The sequence below is a fragment of the Erythrolamprus reginae genome, chromosome 7 (genome assembly GCF_031021105.1).
Source record: "Erythrolamprus reginae isolate rEryReg1 chromosome 7, rEryReg1.hap1, whole genome shotgun sequence".
Lineage (NCBI taxonomy): Eukaryota > Metazoa > Chordata > Lepidosauria > Squamata > Dipsadidae > Erythrolamprus > Erythrolamprus reginae.
Window position 1 is genome coordinate 70,837,396 of NC_091956.1, and position 21,139 is coordinate 70,858,534.

Here is a 21,139-nt window from a genome sequence, read left to right on the forward strand (position 1 = left end):
GAAGGCACTCTAGTGCACTTATGCACGGCCCTTACTCACCTCTTAGGAATCTGGAGAGATCAACAATAGACAGTCTAAGGGTAAAGTTTTGGGGGTTAGGGGATGACACTATGGAGTCTGGTAATGACTTCCATGCTTTGACTATTCAATTAGTCATATTTTTTGCAGTCAAGTTTGGATTGGTTTACATTAAGTTTGAATCTGTTGTATGCTCGTGTGTTGTTGTGGATGAACCTGAAGTAGTCGTTGACAGGGAGGACATTGTAGCATATGATCTTATGGGCTATGCTTAGATCATGTTTAAGGCGACGTAGTTCTAAACTTTCTAGATTCAGGATTATAAGTCTAGTTTCGTAGGGTATTCTGTTTCAAGTAGAGGAGTGAAGGGCTCTTCTGGTAAAATATATTTGGACATTTTCAAGGGTGTTTATGTCCGAGATGCGGTGTGGGTTCCAGGCTGATGAGCTGTATTCAAGGATGAGTCTGGCAAACGTTTTGTAAGCTCTGGTTGGTTAGTAGTGTCAGATTGCCGGAGCAGAACCTAGGTAGGATTAAGTTAACAACTCTTGCAGCCTTTTTGGCGATGTTGTTGCGGTGGGCTTAGGTCATTTGATAGGAGTATTCCAAGGTCTTTTACAGAGTGAGGGTTGTCTACAAGGTCTTGTTTATTCAGTTTATATTTGGTGTTCTGATTCTTTTTGCCAATGTGAAGGACAGAGCATTTGTTGGTTGAGATTTGGAGTTGCCAGGTGTTAGACCAATCAGAAACAAAGTCTAGGTCTTTTTTGAGAGCAGCTGTGGTATCAGTGGTGTTGAAGAGTTTTACATCAATTTGTGGAATCCAGATCAGAGAGCCTTGTCAGGAGAACCCATTTTAAACACATTTATGCTAAATTTCCCTACTTTTAATGTTGCCTTTACTGTAGTTCTATTTGCCTACTTTTAATGTTGCCTTTAGTTCTATCTATATGCCTACTTTTAATGTTGCCTTTAGTTCTATCATTGCTACATTTAACTCACAAAAGCTGTCTCCCAGACATTCGTAATAGCATCACTTATGAGAAATACTGTTGATTTGGGAACTTTATAAACTTTAACCTTAATATATATAGCAGGCTCTTGTAAGGAAAGGAGAAAAAAATCCTATTTTTGTGTATTAACTTCACATGTAAACAATGCCTGTAAAAGTAAAACACCATTTATTAAGATTATATTACTTACAGTGAAGGTTTAATCTAACTCCAAAGTTGGTTTTCTGGTTTAGTTATGCATAAACAAAATAGCAGATTTCTGACAACAAAGAGCCTAACATAATCCTTAGCTATTTGCATGATGATATTCTCATATGAAAACAAGTAAAACAGCATCAGAATAAACAACTAAATGGAAAGGAGATGAGGACACAGAATCCCATAAATACCAATCCAACTCATAACAAATAGTTGGGAATAAGAGATGTTTCATTTGACATGTAAGCAGCAGTGGGCTACGAGCCGGAACACTAAATTGCGCTCGCCACTGCGGCTCATAAGTTCTTGCGGGGCCAGCGCAATTTTTCTGCTGTACCTGTGGAGGTAGCAAAATCATGCATGGAGCCACAGGTGCGCCCTTGTTGCAGCAAGGTTTTGCCTGTGGCTACATGCGCGATTTTGCTACCTCCACAGGTGCAGCAGCAAAATCGTGCTGGCACCGCAAGAACTTGCGAGCCACGGCAGCAAGTGCAATTTAGCATTCCGGCTCGTAGCCCACCGCTGCATGTAAGTGTATGTCTTGGGGTGTGTGCCTGCTATTCATAGACAGAAATGAACAGAACATGCATGTAGCAAAACTGATATTTAGGCAGACCACCAATTATTTCTCCTAGCATACCATGCAAAGGGTTACATTCCAGGAGAGGGTTAAAACAACTAAGAGAATCAAAGTAACTGGAAAAAGCAGTCTGTGCTCCACATTTTCCAGACTAAGACATGTTAAGTGGCCTCTTTTTGCTGGACACATAAGCAAGACAGTTAATCTTTCTGCTGATAGCAGGGGCCAATTATACACAGAGGACATTCTTAACCTGGACCTTTTGGAATCAAAACCATTCTTAAAAGCCTTAAAAGGTAACAGACCAGGCTTTCTGTTAGACAGGCAATTTGCATGACTCCTGGTGCTCTTTTATTTTAATTCACAGATAGGAAGTATTTAATCACTGGGATTTAAAAGTCAGTTTGGATAATACAGTGATATCCAGTAATAAGCAGCGTGCGCGCGCACGCACACACACACAATCAGAATCGCCTGGACCACAGCCCACTACTAAGCTGTGGCCCATTAGGAACAGGGATAGAGAAGCAAAGGGCAAGCACATGAGCATAGCTCTAATTGCATGCGCAATGGGCAAGCCCTTGTGCATGTGCAGCTCCATTTGTACAAGAGGCTAGCAAGCATGCCCACCAGCATACACACACAAATGTAATTGTGTGTGCATGGTGTTCATCTGTCACTCACACGGAGGTGGTATTCAGCAGATCTTGGAATACTAATATCAAATGATCTAAGTGCCAAAGCCCACTGCAACAGTATCGCCAAAAAGGCTTCTAGAGTTCTTAACCTGATCCTACGCAGCTTCTGCTCCGGCAATCTCACACTACTCACAAGAGCCTATAAAATTTTTGCCAGACCCGTCCTTGAATAGAGTTCATCTGTCTAGAACCCATACCACATCTTGGACATCCACACCCTTGAAAATGTCCAAAGATATTTCACCAGAAGAGCCCTTCACTCCTCCACTCGAAACAGAATACCCTACGAGAGTAGACTAACAATCCTGGGTCTAGAAAGCTTGGAACTATGATGTCTAAGACACGATCTAAGTATTGCCCACACAATCATATGCTGCAACGTTCTACCTGTCAATGACTACTTCAGCTTCAATCGCAACAACACAAGAGCACGCAACAGATTCAAACTTAATATTAACCGCTCCAAACTTGACTGTAAAAAGTATGATTTCAGCAATCGAGTTGTAGAAGCGTAGAACTCAATACCTGACTCAGTAGTAACAACCCCTAACCCCCAACATTTCTCCCTTAGACTATCCACGGTTGACCTCTCCAGGTTCCTAAGAGGTCAGTAAGGGGCGTGCATAAGTGCATTAGTGTGCCTTCCGTCCCCTGTCCAATTGTCTCTCCTTTATCTCCTTTATCTTTTCTTCCTTTCATATATCTTCTCCTCTATTTTTATATCTTTTCTTCTATCCTTTTCTTTATATATATATTACTACATGTCTATTCTCTTCAATGTGTATTGTGTATTGGACAAAATAAATATTTTAAAAAATCCAAATACTCTTATTCTCCCTGCAAGAATGTTCATACTTTTTTTGCTTCTTACCTTCTTCCTCTTGCAAGAGACTAAATAGGCTGATTAAACACCTTCCTTATTCATCTACCGCCAATTCAGTCTAATCCATTCTCTGTCCTTACTTTATTTATTCTTTTGGTTATATAAGAAGATACTTGTGGTGATAAACGGGTATGTTGAGGAATTTGTATTGCGTCCAATCATCTGCTCTGCTATGTAGAAACTTCTGAGTGTTTTAATTCAATGACATCTGGAAAGCCAAAGGTTCCCAGGATTAAGGAATAGCGCAGATCATAGTTGGTGCTTACAAATCCAAATTATATAATAGTTCAGAGCCTAAGATAACTTCAAAAAAGGCACAAATGTTATTTTTCACAAGTTACCTCTACATAAAACATAGAATGGGATTGCTTAACCATTGTCATGTCTATTTTTTACATGACCGGGGTGGGTTATAACTTACCTCGCTGGCGGTTCGCTTCCTCCCACGCCTTGTGGGTGCACATACATTGCATGCTGTGTGGGCATATGTGCAGTGTCGAAAACCCAGTTTCTACTCATGTACAGAAGTAAAAAATGCTTCTGTGTGCAGAAGCCAAAGATAAAATGGCCTATGGCACTGCCGAGAGAGCTACTGTGTTTCCCCGAAAATAAGACACTGTCTTATATTAATTTTTGCTCCATAGGTTGTGCTATGTCTTATTTTCAGGGGGTGCCTTATATTTCTCAAATAAGACAAATTCACAGGCAGAAAAGCTGACACCCCCAAAGAAAGTGTACCGTACGGTACACTGATTATGGTACAGTACCTGTCAGTATGGCACCCACACACACAAACAACGGCACTTATATGGTACAACAGTATACTCCCGCTATTGCAGCTTCCGGCCACCAGAGGAACTACAGACTACGCACTGTAGTGGAAACTGTAATGGCGGTGAGACAGCAGCAGATTGTGTCTGCTGTACTGGACGGTACAAAGCGATGGAAGGGGCCAGCAGGGGACGCCACATTATTACGGTACCACTATGAACAGCTTTGAATGGTACCGTATGTTTTTCTACCGTACCGTATGTAAAGTTGACTACGCCTTATTTTCGGGGGGTGCCTTATATTAGCAAATTCTGCAAAAACTCTGACATGACTTACTTTCGGGGTACGTCTTATTTTCGGGGAAACAGGGTAGTTCAGGGGCATGGCCAGCCAGCCATTGCTTCCGGTTTGGTAAACAGGAGGAAATTCCTGCTACCAGTTCTATAGAACTGATCTGAACTGGGAGCAACCCACTTCTGTATAAAATTCTGCTGGCTCATTAAAGGACCATCATTCTCCACCTCTGGTATAGAACAATTTCTCAGCTTGGCACTCTCCAATAGCCATTGCTCTAAATTTCTGCTGCACGAATCCCAGTGACCAGTTAGGTCCCACAGAGTGGGCCTTCTCCGGGTCCCGTCAACTAAATAATGTTGTTTGGCGGGACCCAGGGGAAGAGCTTTCTCTGTGGTGACCCCGGCCCTTTGGAACCAACTCCCCCCGAGATTAGAACTGCCCCCACCCTCCTTGCCTTTCGTAAGCTTCTTAAAACCCACCTCTGCCGTCAGGCATGGGGGAACTGAGATATTCTTTCCACCTAGGCCTTACAATTTACGCATGGTATGTTTGTTTGTTTGTATGTATGTTTGGTTTTATAATAAGGTTTTTTTTAGTTGTTTAATATTGGATTGTTACATGCTGTTTTTTGTCACTGTTGTTAGCCGCCCCGAGTCTGCGGAGAGGGGCAGCATACAAATCCAATAAATAAATAAAATAAAAATAAATAAATCTTAAGCCTTGAAATCCACAGTTTCCGAAGATTCCAAGTTATGAAACACTGGCAAATAATGTAGCCTGCATGTTCTATGAAAGTTACAGAAAGGTACTGCAAGTTACTTGGCTACAACCTGTCACATTTGATGTCTTTGCAGTTTTACGTTGAAGTGAAACATTGGTGGCTCTTTGGCATCTATTTCTGCATGCCACTGGCTTGCACCGCATTCTTTTATACCCTGATGACCTGTGAAATGTTGAACAGGAGGAAGAGTAATTTGAGAATTGCTCTCAGTGAACATCTTAAGCAGGTAAGGAGAAAACAATGTTGACGTACGTTTCCATTCAATGTCATGAAAGCTTTTTCCTGTAAACTTTTGATCTCAACAATATTCTGCTGCATGAATCCCAGCGACCAGTTAGGTCCCACAGAGTGGGTCTTCTCCGGGTCCCGTCAACCAAACAATGTCGCTTGGCGGGACCCAGAGGAAGAGCCTTCTCTGTGGCGGCCCCGGCCCTCTGGAACCAACTCCCCCCAGAGATTAGAATTGCCCCCACCCTCCTTGCCTTTCGTAAGCTGCTTAAAACCCACCTCTGCCGCCAGGCATGGGGGAACTGAGATACACTTCCCCCTAGGCCTTTACAATTTTATGCATGGTATGTCTGTATGTAGGATTGGTTTTTATAAAATGGGTTTTTAACTGTTTTTATTATTGGATTTTGTTATATAATGTTTTATTGCTGTTGTTAGCCGCCCCGAGTCTGCGGAGAGGGGCGGCATACAAATCCAATAAATAACTAAGTAAGTAAGTAAGTAATAAGTAAGTAAGTAAGTAAGTAAATAATATTCATTCTGAAAACAGAAATGTGAGTTTTGACTTAGTGCAGTTGGGCAATCAGAACATTAGGGCAATTTAAACTACAAGCAATTAGTTTAATTGATGATAAAAGTAATTGATGATAAAAGTTCAAATTACTTCGTATATTTTGATGTTTTGTTTACTAAGAACCTTCTTTGATCTAATACCTATTCCAAATATTGGGTTTCAGCTGTTATAATTGCCAACCATTTATTTATTCAATGACAATGACTAACTTCAAATGATTGTGGGCAGATCACAATACAGTGTTCCCTCAATTTTCGCGGGGGATGCGTTCTGAGACCGCCCGCGAAAGTCGAATTTCCGCACAGTAGAGATGCGGAAGTAAATACACTATTTTTGGCTATGAACAGTGTCACAAGCCTTCCCTTAACACTTTAAACCCCTAAATTGCAATTTCCCATTCCCCTAGCAGCCATTTAGATTATTACTCACCATGTTTATTTATTAAAGTTTATTTTAAAAAATTATTAAAGGCGGATGAAAGTTTGGCGATGACATATGATGTCATCGGGCAGGAAAAACCGTGGTATAGGGGAAAAAACCACAAAGTATTTTTTAAATTAATATATTTGAAAAACCGTGGTATAGGCTTTTCGCGAAGTTCGAACCCGCGAAAATCGAGGGACCACTGTACGCCAAAACAATACAAAAAGTATACCAAACAATAATAAAACAGGATGGCTGAAAAAAATGAAAGGTAGAAGAGCAAAATGGCAAAACCTGGCAAGCCATCCTCCCTGCACAAAAAAAAATGCTGCCCACAACTGACACCCAATAAAGCAGGCACCAACCACCAAACCAAACAAATATATAGCCAGATCTTTATAGATTTTCAAACTGTTAATTGAATGAGATCCACCAGGGATCAAACTTACTAATACAGTATTTTATTACCCTGTTTCCCGATAGTAAGACACCCCCGATTGTAAGACGTATCGGGGGTTTCAGGGGGGTCGACTAATATAAGCCGTACCCCGAAAGTAAGACATATGTCTAGCTGCGCGCCGCCTCCTGCCCACGTCCGCACCGTCCCCCTCTCCATATGTCGCCGCGCCGTCCCCTGCACTTGTCACTGCCGCCTCTGCAAATTTACTCGGGCACGTCCCTACTCCAAAGAAACCTCCCCCCCCGCCCGTCACAGAAGGTAAAACATATGTCTTACTTTCGGGGAAACACGGGGGTATTGCCGCCTCCCTCTCATCTAGCTGCGCGCCGCCTCCTGCCCACACCTGCGCTGTCCCCCTCTCCATACATCACCGCGCCGTCCCCTTCACTTGTCACTGCCGCCTCTACAAATTTACTCGGGCACGTCCCTACTCCAAAGAAACCTCCCCCCCCCGCCCGTCACAGAAGGTAAAATGCATATACACTAAAAAAAACACATTTTACACAGTTTTTTTAGCTGTCAGTGCCCCTTTAACAATATAAGACATACCCCGAAAGTAAGACATAGTGGGGCTTTTGGGGATAAAAAGAAAGTAAGACACTGTCTTACTTTCGGGGAAACACGGTATCAAGAAATATCACCTTTCTCTAAGAGAATTCTTTATTTTGATTTTTCCCTTCATCGTTCAATCGATATAAAAGCACTGCATTTCTCAAGGGTTTCAATTTAACTTTAGTGTAATTGTATTATTTAAACCAAATTCCTGAATATCAAGTTGATGAGAAAGATTAATTCTGTTTTAAGTGTTGGAGGATTTCAGCACCACAAAGTTTGATAAGTTATCATTTTTGATATTGTTGTATCTTGCCACATTTTTAAACTTTGGTTGAAATAATACAGCTTTCTAAAAGCATCTGGATATAATTTGATTACTAATTACTTTGATAGTTCATATGTTGAGTTACGTTGACATTGAATTATGTTGCAAGTAGTTATTGTCTAATTTAAGTAGAATTTCTACTGGGTCTAAGACAATTCAGCTGAGCCAGCTCATCACTGCCAACTCATTGTGGGACAAGGAGACACTAATATCAAAGAAATGGTGGAATAGATTAATTAAATAAAGGAGAGGAAAAAGGAGGAACAAAATGAAATCTGAATGGTGAAAATTAAAATATTATTTTAAAATTATTTTAAATACAGTACTTAAATTAAATTGTTGAATTGTCCCGCAGCGAGTTGGCTATAACATTACAGCTACACCAAGTTGTCCCATTCCAACTTCTGCTTGCTTTCATAATATTTGAATTATGAGTACCTTCCCTGATACTTTTTAGTTGTAGTTCTTTTGTTTCCCAAGTGAATACAGTGGTACCTCGTGATACGAACCCCTCGCCATACGAACAATCCAAGATACGAACCCAGGGTTTGGAAATTTTTTGCCTCTTCTTCCGAACTTTTTCCATCTTACGAACCCGCCGCCCGAACGCCGAACCCGGAAGTTCGGCAAAAGTTCGGGTTCGGGTGGCCGCCGAGAAGCCCCGCCGCCCAGCTGTCGCCTTTTGAAACAGCCGGGGGGCTTCTCGGCATTCTTCGGCCGGCCAGGAAGGATGTCTTTGTGATGTCAAAGCTCTGCCCATGGAATTCCCTATTGGGATTCCCCACCTCCTTTCCAGCCTCCCGATCGGCCCGACAGCTCCGCGGCTCTTTTGAAAAGCTAACAGCCAGGCGGTGGGGCTTCTCAGCATCCTCCTGAACCCGAACGCCGACCCCAAACTTTTGCCGAACTTCCGGGTTCAGCATTCGGGAGAACACCGAGAAGCCCCCCGGCTGTTTCAAAAGGTGACAGCCGGGCGGCGGGGCTTCTCGGCGGCCACCCAAACCCAAACTTTTGCCGAACTTCCGGGTTCGGCATTGGGAGAAAGCTAAGAAGCGCCCGGCTATTTCAAAAGGTGACAGCCGGGCGCGGCGGTTTGTTGCTGCATGCATTAATTCATTTTACATTGTTTCCTATGGGAAACAATGTTTCGTCTTACGAACTTTTCGCCTTACGAACCTCCTCCGGGAACCAATTAAGTTCGTAAGACGAGGTATTACTGTATTGTTAGAAGTTGTTAGAAATAAATGAGCATTTTCTTCTTGAATATTGCTCAATTTTCACTATTTCCTCCTTAGCTTTTTCACATTTGCCTTCACTTATGTTTGCAAATCATTGTCCTCTTTTTCCCTCCCTAGCGTCGAGAAGTGGCTAAAACAGTTTTCTGTTTAGTTGTGATTTTTGCTCTTTGCTGGTTTCCTCTGCATCTAAGCCAGATACTGAGAAAAACGAAGCACAACGAAGATTATCCCAATAGATGTGAATTCTACAGGTATTATTTTAACGTGTGATAATATATAATTTGATGATAGATGAATGCAGCAACACAATAAGTGAGTTAATATGACTACATAACATTTTATTATTTCAGTTTTTTACAAGTATTTATATTCTACTTGCTAATGAATTTTATACTGTTTGCAGTTATAAAAAGATGACCATTTAATCAACATAAAACATAACCTGCAATGGGCTATGAGCTGGAATGCTAAATTGCACTCACCGCCGCAGCTTGTGAGTGTTTGCGGGGCCAGCGCGATTTTGCTTCTGCACCTGTAGAGGTAGAAAAATAGTGCACGGAGCTGCAGGTGCGCCCATGTTTCATCGAGGCTTTTTTGCTTCCGTGCATGCTAAAACACGGGCGTACCTATGGCTCCGTGCATGATTTTGCTGCCTCCACAGGTGCAGAAGCAAGATCGCGCTGACCCCGCAAGCACTCACAAGCCACCGTGGCGAGCGCAATTTAACGTTCCGGCTCGTAGCCCACCGCTGTACATAACCATTGCTCCTTAGCAGTTAACAGCTGCCCCAAGATATTGCTGCCTTATTTAAGGTTCTCCTCTCTCAAGAACTTGCAGAAAGGCACTATTTTTATTGCTTAACTAAATGCTAGGTGAAAGTCATCTTCATCTCTTCACCAAATAAGGGGTGCGGCCATATTTGGACAGGGAGAACTAAAGATCTAATGATCTATAATTGAATTACAATAATTTAATTCTATGTTAATGCAATATGTTTAAGAACTTAATCGTTCTTCAACATTACACATTAAAATTCAGCAGCTATTGGGTGAAGAGCTGAAGAGTGATGTTCCCAAAGATTTGAGGGTCACGGGCAGTGGTCTGGGATTCAGCCAATTCTCTCCAGATCAAGCAAACTGGTAGCGGCGACTGCGATAAGTCCGCCCACCCGCCCGGATGTAATGCATGAGCACTGCACATGCGCAGAAGGCCTTGTGCATGCATAGATGAGGCATGTGTGCTCACATTTGCAAACCAGTGGGAAAGGTAAATGAATTCCATTGCTGGTCACCAGCAACCTAAGGGTGCAGGTTATGCATCTTGCCTTTGTAATATTACCTGTTTATTTATTTATTTATTTATTTATTGGATTTGTATGCCACCCCGCTCCGTAGACTCGGGGCGGCTAACAACAATGATAAAAAACAGCATGTAACAATCCAATTAATAAAACAACTAAAAACCCTTATTATAAAACCAAACATACACACAAACTTACCATGCATTACTTGTAATGGCCTGGGGGAAGGAATATCTTAACTCCCCCATGCCTGGCGGCATAAGTGAGTCTTGAGTAGTTTATGAAAGACAGGGAGGGTGGGGGCAGTTCTAATCTCCGGGGGGAGTTGGTTCCAGAGGGCCAGGGCCGCCACAGAGAAGGCTCTTCCCCTGCAGCCTGCCAAACGACATTGTTTAGTCGATGGGACCCGGAGAAGGCCAACTCTGTGGGATCTTATCGGTCGCTGGGATTTGTGCGGTAGCAGGCGGTTCCGGAGGTAATCTGGTCCAATGCCATGTAGGGCTTTAAAGGTCATGACCAACACTTTGAATTGTGACCGGAAACTGATCGGCAGCCAATGCAAGCCACGGAGTGTTGAAGAAACGTGGGCAAATCTTGGAAGCCCCACGACGGCTCTCGCGGCTGAAGCAGGTGAAAAGACCATTGCCTTTCAGCTATTCCAGTAATTATCCAGGTAATCTTATAATTAGTCTCTAATGAGCCTACTCCCAAGTAATTAGAAAGAAGGATAATAATCTTTAGGTCTGTTTCTTCTTAATTGTCTTAATTATATGAAATACAGATAGTATTTATTTATGAGCAAGAACTTAGCAACGGTGAACAATGAATCAACCAAAAGATATTCACAACCCAATTTTGACGACTAACCCTCCCCACCCCCTTATGAGGTTGTATTTTGATGGGTTGGCAACTGTCCCACATTTACAGCTTTTTCCAGCATTCAGTGGTCATATTACTACAATTTACAATGTCTTTTTCTTGCAAGCTGGCATTTATTTCTATTTTCTGGCAAAAAATGTTCATTGTGAGTTTGCCTAACTATCACTGTGTTTGCTCAAAGACTGCAGCATTTGATGGCAACTTTTACATAGCACCTGTAGCGCTTGCCTAACTACCGCTGCAAAAAAGATCATAAAATTGGGTGAGGTCACATAATAACCTGCTTAACAACCACCACGACTTTAGATCGTAATTATGGGTTCAGTTGTAACTTGAGGACTTCTGGTTATGCCATCATTTTTCCTATCAAGCTAACGTTACATTTTAAATTTTACTTTTTATAACCCAAGGTTTGTTATTATGCTTCTGTTCATCAAGACGGAGTGGCTGTGGGTCTTGCCTCCCAAGGACAATTCCATCTGTCCGTCCATTACCCTGGGGGGGGGGACTACTGACCCCCTCAGAGAGGGTTCGCAACTTGGGCGTCCTCATCGATCCACAGCTGACATTGGAACATCATCTTTCGGCTGTGGCGAGGAGGGCGTTTGACCAGGTTCGCCTGGTGCACCAGTTGCAGCCCTATTTGGACAGGGAGTCATTGCTCACAGTCATTCATGCCCTCATCACCTCGAGGTTCGATTACTGCAATGCTCTCTACATGGGGCTACCTCTGAAAAGTGTTCGGAAACTTCAGATCGTGCAGAACGCAGCCGCGAAAGCCATCGTGGGGCTTCCAAGATTCACCCACATTTCTTCAACACTCTGTGGCTTGCATTGGCTGCCTATCAGTTTCCGGTCACAATTCAAAGTGTTGGTTATGACCTTTAAAGCCCTACATGGAAATGAACCAGATTACCTCCAGAACCGCCTGCTACCGCACGAATCCCAGCAACCGATAAGGTCTCACAGAGTTGGCCTTCTCCGGGTCCCGTCGACTAAACAATGTCATTTGGCGGGCCCCAGGGGAAGAGCCTTCTCTGTGGCAGCCCCGGCCCTCTGGAACCAACTCCCCCCGGAGATTAGAACTACCCCCACCCTCCCTGTCTTTCGTAAACTACTCAAGACTCACTTATACCGCCAGGCATGGGGGAGTTGAGATAGCTCTTCCCCCTAGGCCATTACAAGTTATGCATGGTATGTTTGTGTGTATGTTTGGTTTTATAATATGGGTTTTTAGTTGTTTTTTATTATTGGATTGTACATGTCGTGTTTATTATTGTTGTTAGCCGCCCCGAGTCTGCGGAGAGGGGCGGCATACAAATCCAATAAATAATAATAATAATTATTATTATTATTATTATTATGGTTAAAATAATTAAGCATAATAATAATAATAATTATTATTATTATTATTATTATTATTATTATGCTTAATTATTTTAACCATATGATTAATAGTCCTAATTCTTCTAATTCGCCTAACTACCTGCAATTCTGTTAACTCATTTTTACTTGAGACACTAGAGATTTTTGAAGGAGACACAGCTGTGGCATCATAGTTTCACAAAATTATAATGGCTGAGGAATCTTTGCCGGCCATTAGAAAGACTATAACATTTTCTGTTTTTATCCTAGGTTTTTGTTGATTCTGGATTATATCAGCATCAATCTAGCAACCATCAATTCCTGCATAAATCCTATAGCACTCTACTTTGTGAGCAAGAAGTTCAAAAACTGTTTCCAGGTAAGGGCCAAGCATATTAAATTAAATCTCTCAAAAGTAATACTGGTATTGGAGAATAAAACGCAAAAGGCAAATATGTAGGAATACCATTTATCCTTTTCCAATTTGAACACATGTTTTGAAATATTGATATTTAATTGATAGAACCCATTTTTTGCCTAAACAAACATTTGGAAACATTTGTCTGGATGTTTAACAGCACTCTTTTCCAACTTTCTTTCCTTCAGTTATGTTGAACTTTGAGAATTTCCAAGATTTTGTCATAGTTGCTAACAATTCTGGAACTTTTTCCTAATACATTTGGAAAGCATTGAGGAGGGCTATAATTATGGCATGATGTCATTAAATTTTAGATTATTTTAATAACCATTTAACACAGTTTACTCATAAACCTGTCAATTTTCAGACATTTGATGAAGACTTATATGAAGGTTATTTATTCCACAAAGAGATGAAGTTGTGTCATTTTAACCAGCACTGTGGGCCGTTTTAATCATTATTAATATTGATGCAGCTATTTATAAAAAACAAATAGGCTGAATCCTGATTCTTCAATAATTATACATAATCCCAGAACTATAAACTTTCTGTATATTATTCATATGGAAATGACAATTATCAGTGGAAGGTTTCCCAAAGGGGAAGAGGGAATTGTTTCAGTCAGAGCCAAAATGATAGAAGCTCAAGAATTGTTATACAGTGATCCCTCGATTTTCGCGGGGGTTACATTCCAAGACCTCCTGCGAAAATCGATTTTCCGCGATGTAGCAGTGCGGAAGTAAAAACACCATTTTTGGCTATGGACAGCCAAAAACTACCCCTCTCACCGGCTTTCTTCGGACACGGGTCCTCCTGCAGCAGCGCTGGTCGCCACCGTTCCCCGTAGGCACCCGCCCGCCGTTTGCCTGCCCGCCGTTCGCTGCTCGCCCGCCCGTCTGCCGCTCGCCCGTTCGCTCGCCCACCCGCCGGTCGCCCGTTTGCTTGCTGGTCGCTTGCCCGTTCGCCCGCCCGTCTGCCGCTCGCCCGCCCGCCGCCCGCCCGCCACTCGCCCGTTTGCTCGCCCGCCGCTCGCCCGCCGCTCGCCCGCCGCTCGCCCGCCCGCTCGCCCGCCCGCTCGCCTGCCCGCTCCACCTCTCTTTCTCCTCTGCTGCAAGAGAGGCGGGACAGGCATTCTCCGGAGGCTGGTGGGTGCACGGGCCGGCGCGTGAGAGAGAAAGAGGGGGGAGAGCAAGAGATAGCAAGAGAGAGAGAAAGAGTGAGAGAAAGAAAACAAGAGAGGGAAAGTGAGAAAAAGAGAGAGAGCAAAAGGGGGAGAGATAGAGAAAGAGAGAGAATGACAGGAAAGAAAGAGAAAGAGACAGAGAAGTGATTCTTGGTGATGACGTATGACGTCATCGGGTGGGAAAAACCGTGGAATAGAACAAAAACCGTGGAGTATTTTTAAATTATTATTTTTTGAAAAACCGTGGTATAGCGTTTCGCAAAAATCGAGACCGTGAAAATCGAGGGATCACTGTATTGTACTAAACTCAGCATAACTCAAGCAGCTGTTGCCATTTTTTTCATAATTTAGTCCACTTGACTTCTTGATTTTAAAAGAAGAAAGAGCTAGGTTAAATACAAATCATACTCTACGGAGAGGGGCGGCATACAAATCTAAATAATAATAATAATAATAATAATAATAATAATAATAATAATAATAATAATAATAATAATAATAGTATTTGTTTCTAACAGAACCAGTTAAAAGAAGCTATATTTTTACATTGATTTCATAGCTTTGCAGTCTAATGTAGCTTGAAAGTATAGAGCAGTGAAACAAAATAAATATATTTTTCTTATCTTTACATTTAACTACATATTAGTCACAGCTTGTCAAGAATTATATATGACTAAGGGTAAATTTACCCTGTATTTTATTGTTGCTACACATTATTCCATTTCTGACAAGCAGGAAGAGGGAGATTATGATCCTGCTATATAGAGTGCTGGGTGAGACCACATTTGGAATACTGTGTTCAGTTCTGGAAACCTCACCTACAAAAAGATATTGACAAAATTGAACGGGTCCAAAGACGGACTACAAGAATGATGGAAAGTCTTAAGCATAAAACGTATCAGGAAAGACTTAATGAACTCAATCTGTATAGTCTGGAGGACAGAAGGAAAAGGGGAGACATGATCGAAACATTTAAATATGTTAAAGGGTTAAATAAGGTTCATGAGGGAAGTGTTTTTAATAGGAAAGTGAACACAAGAACAAGGGGACACAATCTGAAGTTAGTTGGGGGAAAGCAACGTGAGAAAATATTATTTTACTGAAAGAGCAGTAGATCCTTGGAACAAACTTCCAGCAGACGTGGTTGGTAAATCCACAGTAACTGAATTTTAACATGCCTGGGAAAAACATATATCCATCCTAAGATAAAATACAGAAAATAGTATAAGGGCAGACTAGATGGACCATGAGGTCTTTTTCTGCCGTCAGACTTCTATGTTTCTATGTTTCTAAGTATAATTTCATCCAGGCCTAATTCTTCTTTCTACAGTCTGGAGCAGGGATCTCCAACCTTGGACACTTTAAGACTTGTGGATTTCAATTCACAGAAATCCTCATCCATCCATGCTGGCTGGGGGATTCTGGGAGTTGAAGTCTGCAAGTCTTAAGGTGTCCAAGGTTGGAGACCCCTTGTCTGGGGAATTCTGCCCTCCAATGAATGTGAGCCTTCCTTAAAATAAATTAACCAACAAACAAACCAATTATGTTTGGACTTTTTTTTTTCTTGCCAGTCATGCCTCTGCTGTATTTGTCATCGGACAGGAAGTCAGATGTCCTCTGTCCCAATGAATGGGACTAGCATTCAGTGGAAAACCAATGAACTGAATAACCACAATACAGACCGGAGCATCCACAAAGACAGCTTAAATTGAGATTCAGTAAAGACTGTGCTTCCGAATCTAAGGAAAAGACAACAGACACAGTATCTACAATTGAACGAACTTATTTGGAAGCTCTGTGCTCTAGCACTTAATTCCAGAGATAAGAAGAAAGAATAGATGTGCATAAAGGGATTCCAAATGTTTCTTTTTCTTATAAAAAAATTCACTTTTGGGAGAAACAAGAAGAATCGACCAGGTACTCTGCAAAGTTTTCAACCAGAACATCTACCTGTATGTTATGTTGCATATTCTGTTATATCATTTTATAATCTTAATGCATTTTCTTGAATGTCAAGAATTGTGAAAACATGGAATCTGTAATCTATAATAACGTTATTTTGTCAGGAAATATTTTAGTTAAGACTATAGGTAGTCCTCAATTTACAATCATAGTAGGGACTGGAAAACTTGTTGTTAAGTGCTACTTTCACTAAGGAAAGCATCATGTCGACATCCAATTTTACCACTTAATTCCAGGGATAAGCAGAGTCAAGTGAATCACTCTTAATTCCAGAGTTTTCACATAGTCAAGTGAATCACCATGGTTATCAAGCAAGATATTACCCGACTATGGCTTAAGACCTCCTCTGTCGGCTTCCTCACTGGTTTTATTAGAAACAAACTGCTGGAAAAGTTGCAAATGATGATCATGTGACGGCAGGATGTTGCAACCATCATAAACATGCAATGATTAGCAAGCACCTCAACTATAATCATGTGACTGCAGAGATGTTGCAACGATTGCAAATGAGAAAACTAATCGTAAATTACTTGTTTCAGTACTGCTGCAACTTTGAACAGTTGTTTAATGAATGGACATTAAGCAAGGACTACCTGTATTTCATTCATGTTTGGAAGTATATTCAGCCAAAAACATTTTTATATCTGTAATATATATGTTAAGTTAGATCTAAGCAGTATTTTATGCGTTGTAATGTAACAAATGAGACATAATTTGGAAAATTATTTTTTGGGGGAGGGGACGGTTGCCAACCATTGATTTGTGGGTACAGATATGATATTAAGACTTAACATTTAGGATATAAACCTGTGTCCAAAAGGTAGAGCAGTGTATTAGTAGGCACATTTTAAATAAACCACATGCAGACGTAAAATTATATACTCTGTGAAAATGCCTTTCAATAGCTATACATATTCCTACGCAGCAAATGATTCCAATGTTGAATTGTCCTTACTTTTTATAACATTTGACTAGTATCTGTGTTCTGACAAATTAAGGCCATTACATCATATCCATCCCTCTCTATTCAGATATTTGAAAAATGCTTTTAAATTTCCCCTTAGACTTTTCAAGGTCAAACATATCCACTTCCTCCTATTTCTTCTCAAAAGACTCGCATTTCCTTGTTATCCTTCTATGCATCTTTTTCAGTTTCTCATGCTGAAAAAAACACATATTATCTTGCTATCAAATGTTGTAAAAATGGCAATGTATATAAAACACTTCTAAATTCTATTTCATAAAAATGAATGCTATATTTTCAATTGTAAATTCATAATTCTAGCATTCTGTTGCTCACAAATACTAAAACATAAACCTCCATGGTGGGCAGAATCAAGATGCAAACCATGGTCTTTCTCTTTGCCAAACCTTTTTTCTATTTTGCTTGAATGTCTGTTTTGTTGTTGTTGTTCCATTTTTCTTTCTTTTGCTACTGCAACGTTTCCAAGAAATGGAAAAATCAACTGTCCATAATTTTGACATGGTCTCTTTTGAAGGGCTGCTGAATTAATCTGAAAACAACACGTGACCGGAGGTTCGTAAGGTGAAAAGTTCGTAAGACGAAACAATGTTTCCCATAGGAATCAATGTAAAAGCAAATAATGCGTGCAAATCCTTCAGGAAAATCCCAAACTTTAGAAGGGAGGCGAACAGAGGGCTGGGAGGAGCAGTTAAAGGGAGCTGGTGGAAGAAGCAAGGCTAGGCTAAAGGGTGAGTGGGAAGGAAGAAAGGCAAGGGGGGTGCCCCTCCCTTTTCTTTCTTCAAAAGACACCCTTTCAGTGCCTTTGCAAGCACGCTGTTCTCTGCAAAGTCTTTCCTCCTCCAAGCCGCCCCTCCCTTTTCTTTCTTCAAAAGACACTCTCAGTGCCTGCAAGCACGCTGTTCTCCTAGTTTTTTAAATGCAGTCTTTCCCCCTCCAAGCCGCCCCTCCCTTTTCTTTCTTCAAAAAAGGGGGGGAAAAGAAACCCCTTCATCCCAGCAGCAGCGGCTTGGGTTCGTAAGGTGAAAATAGTTCGGAAGAAGAGGCAAAAAAAATTTAAACACCGGGTTCGTATCTTGAAAAGTTCGTTAGAAGAGGCGTTCGTAAGATGAGGTACCACTGTACTTCTAAATACGTTTTCAAAACTCTTCATAGGAATAATTAATATTTGCATTGAGCTGAGATAAATCCAGTGAATTCAAAAATTGTTACCTGTTATAAATACGTAGCTCAGCAAATAACAGCACCAGGAGTAAAATCCAGCAAGTTCTGATGGGGTCTGGAGAACCAGTAGTGGAAATTTTGAGTAGTTTGCAGAACCGGCAAATACTACCTCTGGCTGGTCCCAAAGTGGGGTGGAATGGAGCAGAGGTAGGTTCCTCCCAGTTTGGACCAGTTCTCCTGAAATGGTAGCAATTCACTGGTGACATCATGATGATGTCACAGAACCGGTTTGCTCAGTGCCTGTCTGGGTGCCATCTTTTCAAAAATTATTATTTTGGGGAGATTTTTTTTTTCTTGAGCATGCTCAGAAGCTGAGTTTTTGGCTCCGCCCCCCTAGTATTGTGCATGTGCGCACAAAGAGTGTACATGACCATGTGATATGGGAGGAAACGAACTGGCAGCGTAAGTTAGAACTCACTCCTGGAATGGAGATTTTGCAATATTCTTCTACCCAGGAATGGGGTGGGAATGGAGATTTTGTAGTAGCTTTCCCCTGCCGTGCTCACAAAGTCACACTCTTCCCACCACACCATGGCCATAGAACCGGTAGTAAAAAAATTTGGATTTCACCACTGAACAATTATCAGTTGATTTTGGCTGTTCTTGAACTCTTAAGCAGATCCTGTCTAGTTAGTTGAATGGCGATCAATAGGAAATTCCAAGGCTGTAAGTTAGGTAATGGTGGAAGGTCTTAAGCATAAAACGTATCAGGAAAGACTTAATGAACTCAATCTGTATAGTCTGGAGGACAGAAGGAAAAGGGGGGACATGATCGAAACATTTAAATATGTTAAAGGGTTAAATAAGGTTCAGGAGGGAAGTGTTTTTAATAGGAAAGTGAACACAAGAACAAGGGGACACAATCTGAAGTTAGTTGGGGGAAAGATCAAAAGCAACGTGAGAAAATATTATTTGACTGAAAGAGTAGTAGATGCTTGGAACAAACTTCTATCAGACGTGGTTGGTAAATCCACAGTAACTGAATTTAAACATGCCTGGGATAAACATATATCCATTGTAAGATAAAATACAGGAAATAGTATAAGGGCAGACTAGATGGACCATGAGGTCTTTTTCTGCCGTCAGTCTTCTATGTTTCTATGTAAGAAAACACCCTGGAAAGATAAGAAATGGTTTCTCTACTCCTGTCAAACAACCTATTGTATATGGGCCTTTAGAGATACCAATTCAAGGGAATCTGGTTTTTTAAAAAAGAAGTAAATAACACCCTAATTCTTTTGTTTCCTGGAGTGCCTAATGGACAGTTGGGTACCTAATTTCTCCTTCTAATTGGATTCTAATTTTAAAGGCAAGAATTTTTTTATTAACTTTATTTTTTTCTCTGATATTCAAACCTATGATGCTCAGTATTGGAAAATCTCAGCTGGGAAGGTATCAAACGGAACCAAGGGCAGGATGTAATAGTATGATCTGTAGCTTTGAGAAAAGATGAAATTTTACTACTTCTCTCAATAGGGATCCAGATCCTGGATATTGGTCTTAATGCATTGTAACATTGATGTGCTGTTCCTGCTTTTATTTTAGGTCATTAAAGATAATGGTCCCCTCTATCAAGAGTAACTGGTTAAATAGCTCTATCCATCATGTTAACTTTAATGGAAAGGAGAAGGGAATTTTGAGAATTGCAGCTAATATGCTCAAAAATAGATGCAGAGCTAAATCCAACGATTCTTTATCCACAGTGGTCAGTTTTTGATAACTATTTCAATGTTCAGAATTGCTCTGCAGCAATTATAATTAAGGCAGGTCTTTTATTCATTGAATTCATACATGCTGAAGTATCTCTTGGGGAAATCAAAATTAAAAAATACTAGGGTGAAAATGTAAAATTTGAACCCAAATAAGTCATTATAATCCAAACGACTTCTTTATCATAATGTCCATGGTGAGGTTCTTATGAGCAGCATTTTATTTTCCAACAAAATGGATTGCTTAGAATAACAACCTACACTGTACTAGCCACAGAATATTGTTAGCCAATTTATGATGTCTGCTATGTTTAAGTGAACACAAGAACAAGGGAGCACAATCTGAGGCTACTTGGGGGAAAGATCAGAAACAACGTGAGAAAATATTATTTTACTGAAAGAGTAGTAGATGCTTGGAACAAACTTCCAGCAGATGTGGTTGGTAAATCCACAGTAACTGAATTTAAACATGCCTGGGATAAACATATATCCATCCTAAGATAAAAATACAGGAAATAGTATAAGGGCAGACTAGATGGACCATGAGGTCTTTTTCTGCCATCAATCTTCTATGTTTCTATGTTTCCATGTGTGCAAAACAACCATGTGGTTTTGAACCTACAATAATTTCAAGTATATACAATTCTGTGCATAAATATGGTCAATTTGCTGAACAGTTACACCCACCTTCCTATACTCGTATTGTAATTTGTATATATGAAATGTCTTGTGTAAATGTCTATAGTTATTTTGATATATACTTCTCATAGTTTTCTTGTTTATATACATATTTTTGTTTTCAAATAAAATGTAATGTGTCGACATTGCTCTATAATAAAGCAGAAGAGCATGATGTGAGTGATTATTTTCCATACTTTTGAACCAGAAAACATCTGGAATACAAACATTCTTATGACATAACAATTTTTGATCTTTCTTCATGTGTGCTTATGTGTGTGTGTGTAAATATATACAAACTTACTGCATATGTGCATACATGCAATAATATGAGATTATTTATGTTGTGGTTGGCTCTGGCCCAGCTCCTGCCCCAGGGAATGTGGAGATGGATGAA

General features: G+C 40.7%; 1 protein-coding gene across 2 annotated transcripts in view; it reads left to right on the forward strand.

Annotated features, from left to right (window-relative positions):
* The window catches only part of EDNRA (endothelin receptor type A), a 47,731-nt gene extending 26,814 nt beyond the window's left edge, over positions 1-20,917 (forward strand). Inside the window, exons 6-10 of one of the 2 annotated variants that reach the window (XR_011559636.1) lie at positions 5,313-5,465; positions 9,160-9,293; positions 12,857-12,965; positions 15,759-17,757; positions 19,230-20,917. Coding sequence is in view for 1 of the 2 variants with exons in the window: in XM_070757776.1 (XP_070613877.1) it covers positions 5,313-5,465; positions 9,160-9,293; positions 12,857-12,965; positions 15,759-15,899 (537 nt within the window). In the remaining variant the exon portion in view is untranslated. Of the gene's footprint in view, positions 1-5,312; positions 5,466-9,159; positions 9,294-12,856; positions 12,966-15,758 lie in introns of both variants that reach the window. The other variant, XM_070757776.1, reaches the window with a different exon arrangement.
* The last annotated feature ends 222 nt before the right edge of the window (positions 20,918-21,139 follow it).